Here is a 10,582-nt window from a genome sequence, read left to right on the forward strand (position 1 = left end):
GGTCCTAGACGACCTCCCATGCCAACTGAGACGTTGCCGCGGCTATCTGAGAATCATCCGAGTTTCGGGAGGATGTACGAGTAGAACGACTCATGGACGGATCCTCGTCGAACCACGGGATAACGAATCCGGTTCACCCCAAGGGACCAGATTATTATCAGTCATTGTGCGCGACAGGTACACGAAAAAGCTTCTCCACCAATGTAAAAGTTTAGGTTACGGTAAAATGCTTGTCCCCTCTCGGAGTCTGCTTATTCAATTAAGCTACCGTAACTGTGAATTAACTGTCATATACCATTGTAACGCATTCGTACTTCTTACTTGTTCAAAGTCATTACGCGTCTTGATTCAGCAATTGTTCAACACAGGCTGACACTGAGCCTTGCGAGCAGCTCACTAGTGTAATTGCAACGTCATTTGCTCGGTGTCCTGGAGATGGAGCACTCACTTTCAAGAGCTCACTTTCAAGAATGCAATGAGGAAAAAAAAAGCTGAGGAACAAGTCTGAATTTAACAAGGGGGCAGTGTAAAAAAAACGTCAGGCAGCCTGCCCCTCTTTAGGCGAGACTTTAAAAGTTTGCCGGGGGAGCACTCGTTACAAAGGGGGCAAAATAACAACTTTCCACTGCAACGTCCTGTCTCGTTCTTTGGCAGATACCTTAAAAATGCAAAACATCTGGAGTTTGCCTTCCCCGCTCCTTCTGTGTTTTTCTTTCAATAAAAAGCGCCGATACGTTTGTCTCCAACAGCATGCTGTCAGAAGTGGCAGAGAATTTGATCTGCAGATCACGACCGCCAACTCATCGTGAATTTGATCGGTGGAAGCCGCCAATTCTACATGGCCTTCTTGATTTCCGCCAATCTTTAGGAAAAATCCAGTACCCGTGAGGAAGCTGAGGTTCCCCGGCTACAATGACGCCCACGATTGCCGTACTGAACAGTCTTGCAATGGGACTCAAAACCTTGTAGATGTATGCGGGCAATAACATGGGACTTTCAACCTTGTAAGCGGCGTATTGTATCCCCATACAAAAACTGGCAGCTGGCTTCAGGAAGAAAAAATTCCCAAATGCTGAGCAAAGCCATAGCGTGATAGGCCGCCCACGTGAGTATATTTCAATGTAGAGGCATGAAGGATTCTATTATATTATAACGTGGAAAAAAGCGGATACCCATCTTTGGACTCTTGGAGCTACAATAGGCCGCACACACAGGTATGCGCTTAATATAATGGTAGGGAGGTATTAGGGAAGTCATTTGTCTACGTAAGCATGTATATTACCGTGCAAACGAGCGTCTGCGTTTATTATGCCAATGCATGAGCGTACTATGCACAGGAAATCCTAACCGTGGTGCAGTTATATTACATTGCTTTAAAATCTCTGCACGTATTAGACTAATTTTTCTTGCTCAAGGCCTTCTAATTTTTCGGCCCGCTCCCACGTCGGGAACCTATACCATCAGATCATTATCTTAGTACTCTTTATTCCTCTACGCAAGAGTGGACTAAATCTGGAGTAATGCTGAGCTGTCATATATGAGTTGCTCCGTGTAGGATAGCAATGATAGTTACCCCAATAAGTATGAAAAAAGAAAAGCAATGGAATTGATGAAAACCTGAGGACGAGAACTTTGAGAGGAATATGGTGCGAGCAGCTCTTGGTTTGAAGCGAGCACAGGAGGACGGACAAACAGTTCTGGATGCGGCTAAAGTGTATTATAGCCCGGTCACTAGACCGCCTATAATACACTTTAGCCCGATGGTCTCATGTTCAAAGAAATACAAGATTTTAGCTGGATAGGCGACAGGCTGATCTGAAGTATTGCCCATCCACAAGGCTTGTATGTACGAACCGCGATTGGATCGACTCTCAGCACCTCGATGAATATGACGTTGCAATTTCAACATTGTGAACGTGCGCATCCAGTCGTCGACAACTGTTTTACCAGCCTCGGCTCTCAAGTGGTTGCAAAAGGGCAAAACATCTTTGTCATTTTGGTACGGTACATTATAGAATTCAACGCGCAGGCTGTAATGACCTCTGGACATTCTAACAGGCTTTGCACTCTTCGGCACGGTATTTGGCGGCAATGGCTCTGAACCTCTCGCATACACGACTTGCGACGAAATAGCGATGAACTCTTCGATATCGAATGCGTGAAACAACGTAAGTCTTGCCGAAGTTGTGCTGTTACTCAGTTCATTAATGAGATCCCACGGAATGCTTGCACGGTTATGATTGTTTTGTTCGAAGGAATGGGAAGGAGCAATGCTTCGGATGAAATCCTCTGCTCTTGCATAATCGATGAATCGTTTCATATGTCTACTTCGAATGTCATACGTTGGTTGGTGTTGAAATTGCCGAGAAAACCGTTGTAACGTTCATAACTGAAAAGCCAAATTGCATATGTAGGGCCGAAATCTCGAAGCGTTTGGTGGAGATGGCAGTGAAGGTGCATATTCGACGTAATGATCTCTTCGCCATATACGCTTTCGCAATTGCGGCAGAATTCAAGAAGCATATGATGGTCATCGTCAACTTCGTCATATGCTATCGAAGGCTTACAGATGAATCGACAGGCATTCACGAATAGCATCCATTGTGAAAATGATTGCGCGGGAGGACATTGAAGAGAAGTAATGGAGAATATACGAGACACCAACTTTTCCATTCGGCAGCTTTCATTGAAGCAAAGCCGATCGCAATTTTCCCGTTGGATAGAGAATCCATATCCGGTTGGATTAGGATGCCTGCAGTGGATTTCTCCATGGCAGTGAGTGCTTGCGGTGTCAATATTCCCAGCTCCATCCATAGTTCGGACATACGGTTCGCAGTACCCAAGGAAAGATTGTGCATTGGATCGATGACAGTGCATCGGGCAACGTCAAAGTGCTGCAGGTGATGCAGTTCCGACCAGCGGGTGCCTGTTTCCCTGACGAGGTCCTTCTGCTCCTGCTCGGTTTTTGCTTCCAACCATCTTTTTGCGTCCCTCATACTTTCACAGCGACCTCTTGGGATCCAAGCAGTTTCATCAAAGCCCGAATACTTTAGCTGCTTGGTTCCAGGGAAGACATGAAAAGATCGACCACATTTATGACAAGCTTTGGTGCTGTTGCAACCATCATCAAGGCTGCGCGGACCTTGACCTCTCTTCCAGGGTGCTCATACGTTTTCATGTCGATTCCTTTGTGCAGCACACTCAATTCTGCTACAAAGGCGCAGATAATTATTTACCGCGTCGGTTTTTTTTTGGTTCTTTTAGGCCTGGTATGACGCCGACAAGGATAATATTGTTTGTCTTGAAGCGCTGCGATCGGGGCAAATTATTGATGGTAAGATAAACCGCACCACAAGAGTACTGCGAAGTTCTGAATGGTCTGAACCACTCGACATTGAGCGTAAACAAGATTGACGGACGATGCTGAACGAAAGGCATTTCAGGGTCATCAGGTTCGGGAATGGGGTTCCATACGGCACCATCGTAGACATCGAAAAAGGAATGGCGGAGTACAACACGTTGCCTCCAGTGATTGATCTCTTGCTCGAAGCCAGGACGCGCGAAAAGAAGTTGTAGGTTGTCGATAATCGAGCTATATGGGAACTTAATTGGCTGACGAGTTGAAGGATGAAGGAGCGGCGTATTGCATGGTTGGCGATACTGTTCAAGAGGGTGGGAAGGAAAACGAACGAAGTTGAAGCAGGACGGTAGGTCTCAGATATCATCTGCGTATATTCGGTGGCATTCAGGGCATGCAATGAACTGAAAGTCGTTATATTGCGCCCCTTTTTAACGAGTGCCCCCGAATCCTTAAAGGCCCGCCTAAAGAGAGGGCAGGCTGCCCGACGTTTTTTACACTGCCCCCTTGTTAAATTCAAACTTGTTCCGCAGCCTTTTTTTGCGCATGGCATTCTTGAAGGTGCTTAGGGATCACCAAATGTCAGATCGGATCGGATCCATGCAAATCTGGATCCGACCAGATTACCTTTAGATCGGATCCAGGTGGATCGGAATCCGAGAGCGCCAGATTCAGATAGGATTCGGATCCATGCAGCATAAGTGGTGGCATGAGTGATGTAATAGGCTGTGCATAGCAAAATTGTCGGAATTTTCTAGTTTGGGTAATATGGGGTTTTTGTGTCTCTACGTTTGGTTACTATAACACCCAAACGAAAGAGCTAGAGTTTTTGAAGTCATACATTGTACAGAACTTTTCTTACCATACTTATAATATTATGACGAATGCTGGCGTCCGGCGATTTTATTGGTCCTCGTATCCAATGTTCCTTTCCATTTAAAGTTGAGGTTTTGAGAATAGCGACAGTCGCACTCATTCTATGGCATGCAAATGAATGTCTTCGCTGTACAGTAAAATTTAAAGATTGTAATCGAACTTCTTCCAAGCTTCTTCTGTACTTCTGAAGCTCGTCTCTATACAATGCATATACACACATATATACAGTATACACCTTTGTCGGATCGTCAGATCCGACGATCCATCCAGATCTGGTCTGTGATCTGAATGTCAGATCGGATACAAAAGGTGTGGATCTGGACCTGAGCAGATCGGTTCGGGTCCGGATCAGATCGTCAGATCCAGATCGTTTGGCGATCCCTAGTCCCGAGGATATTACGCCAAACATGCACCTGCATGTACATCTGCTGGAAACCGCCTTGAGCTTCGGACCTGTTTACGGATATCGGTTATTTGGCTTCGAACGATACAACGGTCTACTGAAGAACATCCACACAAACCAGAAGGATCGGTTCGAGTCTACATTCATGCTGCGCTTTTTGCGAGAAGTTCACGGTCTTGACGCTTTGCGGTCGCGGGTTCAAGAGTAGCTGGCAACAACGCAGCTGCAGCCGCCATTGCTGACTTGACTGTCCCACCGCCAGTCGCTCACTCCGCACCGAGCATCTTCGATTATGCAATATTTTTAGAAGCTTCAGAAGGCTACTCAACGACAAGTTATAACGGTTCCAAGCCTCTGCCGCCGTCTTCGTACCCTCTCAACATCGGACCGGACGTTGTTATGCACAAGGATCACTATGCTTGCCTGCTGGAGTATTACAATAGCGTCTATGGCGACTGCTTCCGATCAGTATATGGCGATCACCGCGGCCGTTCCCAGAAGGCGTTCCTATGCGACAGCATCCAGAAGCTCCCTGCCATTGACTCCAAGATGACTCGACATACTGTTACCAGCTATTTCGCTCAAGTTCGCTTCAAACGCAACGATGGTTTCATCTGCTCTCGTCCCTGCCGGATTTTATATTTCCTCCGTCATACAATCAAGCTCGGAGAACGATACGTCCTGCAGCACTTCGCGTTCGTGAAATGGCTACTCCCATATTCTCAAATTGTACCATTTCTGCAAAAACTTAACGTGCATGCTTTCCGAAGCACTTGCGCGCCGCTTTCCAAGGAGTCCATCTTGCCTGTGCATAGGTTTTATTCCGGCGTAGTAGTACAAGACTTGAAAATTGACAATATTTATGTTATGGTCGTGGACGTTTTCTAGTTAGCAAGGTCAACTAGTGATGCAGTTGCTAAGAAGAAATAAAGGAAGAAGGGAGAATCGGGCTACAAAACTGGTTGTGAAACTGGGTTTTTTATTCAATATCCAAGAGAGAGTATTTACACTATTGAGATATTGCTTCGGATACTGTGGATGTTGCGGTAGATACTGTTGCTTCGGATCCGGTGTTCGCTGTAACAACTTATGCCATCATGTATCTACCTAAACAAATAACAATAGGAGACTACTAGTAGTCTCCATGTTGGTCCCTATATGCACGTATTTATTTTTTTACTTACATGCAATAGCAATAATATTACTAATACTGATAATATTATTATTTATACTGCTGTCGCAAGCAGGGCATATTTTCGCTTAAAGTCAGTTAATAACAGTTTCATTCGATTTCTGTAATATACATCGGATGTTTTCGAGTTACTTGTCTATGAGGGATTACACAGAAGAAAAAGAAGCGACAGAAAATAGGAAAGAAAAGAGAGGTTAAAAAGGAAAAGGAAAGGGAGGGAAAAAACGAAATGAAATGTAGCAAGGAAACTTCTTCAAAATTTCCAAAGTCAATTTTGTTCTCTGGCCAAGAAGTGGGTTTGCGTTCAGAGCTCAGGTGCAAGCGTCCATTTCACTGTATTTGAATCTCAATTTTGTTTTTCCATATTTCGAAAGACGTCTGAAATATTTCTGTAATGAAAAATTTTCTGAAAGGTTTCTGTAATGTGTCTGAAATACAAAATTTCAGAATTTCTGAAACGGGTCCAAAACGGCACTTTTCCCGCAGTGTTATAATTAATTCACTAGACATAACTTCCTGGTATCTGGACTGATCTGCATGCAGATACCTTACAGAGTCCGCTTTGTGTCTGTAAAATATCTGTAAACAGATAACAGCTGGTTTCTGTAAGTATCTGTAATTATCACCAGGTGGTTTCTACATGGTTTCTGCTAGCATATACCAGAGCTATACCAATTACGGAACATCAAGAATGCTTTTTATTCGTTGCTTTTACACTCCCTTACACTTCCCATTGGACCGCACTTCAAATACACTTCTTTAGGTTTCTATAGACACGCGCTTATTTATTGAATAAAATGTAAAGAATGGCGATACGAAGTCATCGAGAACACATATACCTGAAAAAGGAAGAATCCTTTAGAAAACAGAAGTAAAGACGCGTATAAAGGTATAAAGATACCTGAAAACTTCTCACGACTAATGTTCCCCAGGTGCCAAAGAGTTAGCTTTCATCAGCTGTGTCAAACAATTAGTTATACATGCACTTTTCATTCATTCAGAAATGGGCAAATACGCACTATCGAGATAATACAGCATACGGGGAAGAGAACAAACTGGCAATGTAATCCAGTTTAAGCTAAAGAGTTAACACCTAAAGGACGTAAAGCACATTAGTGGCTTACAGGATGCCTTCTTCGCAGCCAATGTACTAACCAATTTCTAAAAGTGCTTTCCATATACTGGCTGAATTGCAGTTTCAATCCTAAGACGACGTTGTCAATCAGTGGATGCACACCCACCGGTTCCTACGGCACCTACCTTAAGGTTTCGCCGAAAAAAAAAAATTTGAGAAAGTGAGAAAAACTGGAAAGGGATGACAAAGTCCATATCCGTTTGCACCTTCCAATTTAAAGTTTCAGCTGCGCCCATTAGCAGCAATACAGCCCCCTAGAAGCTGCAGACCAGTGCTCAATTTACTTGGAGTGTCTGAAGCGCTGCTCGCGTGTGTCTATGACGAGCCTCCGTGGAATTTGGTATGAAAATTACTGCTTTGTAAAACAAGGATAGCAATGAGATATAATTTGAAACTCTTTGTGAAATGGTTGCCTTATTGATATAGCGTTTGTATTTTGGCTGCTTTTTCTGGGCCTTTCCCAGGGATAGGATATTCTGATTATGGTGCGGTACAACGATTGACTTTTTCATAGTCGATGTTGTTGGATTGCTTATTATGAGAGAGCTGCAAACATTGCAAATAAAAACCTATCATCCAGATTAATTATACGATACTTTCTTTCTATTGAAGTCTCTTTCTCCTTTTCACAACATGTCTTACTCAGGAATCCCCGTTGTTCGATCCGCTGCTGTTGGTCCCGCCGTCGTGGAAAACAGTCGCAAGCGACCTAGAAAAGATGACGATAAGGATGCCCTTATCGAGCGTTTGGAGACTCGCATCGCGATGTCGGAGTCGGACATGGCTGAATTGTAAATGTCGTCGCCGCAATGCAACGGTATATCCGCGAGCTACCTGAAGATGCCAAGTATCCGTACTGGACCGATGACTTTGTTTTGCAGAAGCCGAGAAATCAGCTAAGATATCAGAAAGAGAAGGGAAGTAGCAGCGAGTACCAGAAGGAGCAGGAGCGTCGCAAGAAGACGCGCAACAATCGCCTGTACACGGTACGTTCGTGTATACCACCGTACTCATCGAGACTCATACTTTCGAATAGAAATGCAAAGTCAGAAAGGCTGCCTATAAAGCCAACAAGGCAGACATTGACAAGGATTTCAAGGGCGTGGAAGATCTTCTTTGTCCGAAGTTTATGTCGGGCGACGAAGACGTAACTGATGAGGTCGATAATCGCTGGACCGCAAGAAAGGTCCTTCGTCCGACTTGGAGAAATGATGAGGTACGTTTGCATAAATGCTTACACAGAAAGGACAATACTAAAAGGAAATCATACTCAGACAAACCGATTCCTAGGGAGACTCTCTGCGCTTGCCGACAAGCAAAAGGCGGAGATGTCGAAGCGCGTGTGGCCGGAAAAGTCGTGTATGGTGATTGAAGACGTTGAGGTGTACCCTTCAAATCTGCCGAAGCGTTGGGCGAAGCCGGATCGCCTCAGCCCTTCGGTTCGGTTCGAATAAAGCATCTCCTGTACCTCCTTTTTGTACTTTATTCAAGGCATTCAATGTTTGTAAGGAACCTTTTGCGTATGGACTCTTACCTGGCATAATAGAGGAGGATGGTCCTATGCTGTCGCTGACAGTTAACTACAAGCACACGACAATTCTTCACACTTACCTTGCATTCTTTGGAGTGTATTAACAGGGGCGTTTAATTATATTGATTTTCTATTATATTATATAATTATTATTCAGCCTTTTAGCTTGCGAAGCAATGGAATGACGACAATGTTGTCATCAAGCCAGCGGGATACTCCAATTGGCGAATAGCTTTGGTGGACCGGCAGTATACACGTCCAGTTAAGAGGAGTACAGGACTTATCCCATACTCTCAGCTCATGAGGTTCAAACGAAGGGACATCGTAAGCGGCACACTTGTACGATCGCACAAAGGCAAAAAAAAATGCTGAAAATCCACTTCGGAATCGCCCGCGGCAGGCAGTCGACGCATATGCGTGAAATAGTGTAGAACTAGCCCTGATCGTAGCATCGGGCGTTCGAACAGTTCACCAGTTTATGGGTCTGCATCAAGGTAAGCCTGTATGTAGGCGTCTCTGATACTCCGAGGACTATCCTGGCAGCTGTAAATTTGGCCCAGGATATTAATGGTCCAAGTCTTGCGTATGAGGTTTACGACCATCGTTTTGTTTATTATTCTGGTAAGCACCTTCTGCGCACAGGTCTTTGTATACACCGTTGTAATAGTCGAACAGACAATCATAGTGCTTGCTGCTTAAAAGGGCGTATTCAGACATCTTGAGCGAAGCGAACGCGGAGGGCAATGGTTCCCAACCGAGACATCCAAGATCGGTGGTGTCGCTCTTTGGTTGCGCGTATCTGTCGAAAGCAGCAACGTTAAAGGCGGGTTCCTCTTGCTCATTCGATGTGGATCCGATGGTTACAAGGGATAAGTTTCATCAGAATTGCGATGAACAAAGGACAGGAAGAAAATCGCACGTACAAGCTTCGGAACCGTCAGCTGCGTAATATGTTTCGATACACTTGCTCATGAAAGTGACTTCGAAACCGTCTCTGCTGTTGGTATCTATCGACTTTAGCAATCCATTAAATCGTTCAAAGCGGAATAGCCAGAAAGCATATATCGGTCCGAAATCCTTGATCGTCTTCTTCAAATGCTTATGGAAATGCATGTTAGGTGTGATCTCATCCTTGCCATACAGCCTCCCGTACTGTTCACAAAGCTGGCGAAGGTACTCGTGGGCATTGTCCAAATCCTTTAACGATATCGAGGGCCTGGATAGGAGATAATTGCCTTGAACGAACTTCAGCCACAATCGCATATCATCCCCGACTAGCTTTTGCTTCAGCAGGATTGAGGAAGCAGCCAAAACCCACCTTCTCCATTCGTCGGAAGTCAAGGCAAGTTCACGCAACCGGATGAGATTTTCCTCTAGGCAAGTCGTAGTCTGAGAGAAGGAAGATATTTTTCATTTGCTCACCCATAACTTCCAAGTGTTGTGTGGTGAGCAAAGGCTTGTTCATACTCGGATCGACCAACGATTTCCAGAGATTCAAGATACGTTTGGCTGTGCGAGAGTACAAATTTTGCATTGGATTCACAATTGTACAGCGGACTGCGTCAAAATAGGTCAAGCAATGAAGCTCGGACCAGCGAGCACCATACGCTCTCTCGATCATCCTTCTTTCATCCAGATTGCCGGCATTTGCCCAAGCTTTGGCGTGAGTTCTGTTTTCAGTTCCACTGCGTTCCTCTCACGGTGCTGTCTCCTCTGTCATGAATCCAGAGAAACCACGTTTCAAGTGATTGCCAGGGATACTGGAAAATACCGCTTGCATTTATAGCAGGCGCAGATTGATCCAATGCCTGTAAATCCGGAGACTTCTCGGGCAGCTGGGATGTCGCAAGCGACCATCAGCAACGCTGCTCGTATCCGGGTGTTGGATCGGCCGTTTACTGTTGTTGTAACTCCAGTATAGAGCTTCTCCAGTTCGTCAGCGAGTGGTTGCAGATAGTGGTTTATCTGGTGCTTGCTAGGTTATTTTGGGCCTTGCATAATGCCAACGAGGATTAAATTTTCCGGCTTATACCATTCGGAGCAGTGGAGACTGTTAATTGTCAAGTAAATGGAGGTCGTCTAGGACC

General features: G+C 44.8%; 5 protein-coding genes across 5 annotated transcripts; 2 read left to right on the plus strand and 3 right to left on the minus strand.

The window, feature by feature from the left end:
• Nucleotides 1–1,717: 1,717 nt before the first annotated feature.
• Nucleotides 1,718–2,996, minus strand: VTP01DRAFT_10213 (uncharacterized protein; the record flags this gene model as incomplete). The annotated part of the gene is made up of 3 exons (XM_069378551.1): nt 1,718–2,289; nt 2,343–2,552; nt 2,660–2,996. 3 exons carry the CDS (start codon nt 2,994–2,996, stop codon nt 1,718–1,720), a joined length of 1,119 nt encoding a protein of 372 aa, XP_069239638.1.
• Nucleotides 2,997–3,049: 53 nt separating this feature from the next.
• On the minus strand, nt 3,050–4,069 carry VTP01DRAFT_10214 (uncharacterized protein; the record flags this gene model as incomplete). The annotated part of the gene is made up of 3 exons (XM_069378552.1): nt 3,050–3,186; nt 3,237–3,660; nt 3,986–4,069. 3 exons carry the CDS (start codon nt 4,067–4,069, stop codon nt 3,050–3,052), a joined length of 645 nt encoding a protein of 214 aa, XP_069239639.1.
• Nucleotides 4,070–4,242: 173 nt separating this feature from the next.
• Nucleotides 4,243–5,525, plus strand: VTP01DRAFT_10215 (uncharacterized protein; the record flags this gene model as incomplete). Its single annotated transcript, XM_069378553.1, has 3 exons — nt 4,243–4,384; nt 4,463–4,810; nt 4,867–5,525. The coding sequence occupies 3 exons, from the start codon at nt 4,243–4,245 to the stop codon at nt 5,523–5,525; spliced, it is 1,149 nt and encodes a 382-aa protein (XP_069239640.1).
• Nucleotides 5,526–7,597: 2,072 nt separating this feature from the next.
• On the plus strand, nt 7,598–8,418 carry VTP01DRAFT_10216 (uncharacterized protein; the record flags this gene model as incomplete). Its single annotated transcript, XM_069378554.1, has 4 exons — nt 7,598–7,709; nt 7,805–7,950; nt 8,001–8,180; nt 8,239–8,418. 4 exons carry the CDS (start codon nt 7,598–7,600, stop codon nt 8,416–8,418), a joined length of 618 nt encoding a protein of 205 aa, XP_069239641.1.
• Nucleotides 8,419–8,928: 510 nt separating this feature from the next.
• On the minus strand, nt 8,929–10,029 carry VTP01DRAFT_10217 (uncharacterized protein; the record flags this gene model as incomplete). Its single annotated transcript, XM_069378555.1, has 4 exons — nt 8,929–9,038; nt 9,125–9,294; nt 9,415–9,868; nt 9,918–10,029. The coding sequence occupies 4 exons, from the start codon at nt 10,027–10,029 to the stop codon at nt 8,929–8,931; spliced, it is 846 nt and encodes a 281-aa protein (XP_069239642.1).
• Nucleotides 10,030–10,582: the final 553 nt, after the last annotated feature.

The sequence above is a fragment of the Rhizomucor pusillus genome (assembly GCF_041956525.1).
Source record: "Rhizomucor pusillus strain CBS 183.67 unplaced genomic scaffold VTP01scaffold_8, whole genome shotgun sequence".
In the NCBI taxonomy this organism is placed as follows: domain Eukaryota; kingdom Fungi; phylum Mucoromycota; class Mucoromycetes; order Mucorales; family Lichtheimiaceae; genus Rhizomucor; species Rhizomucor pusillus.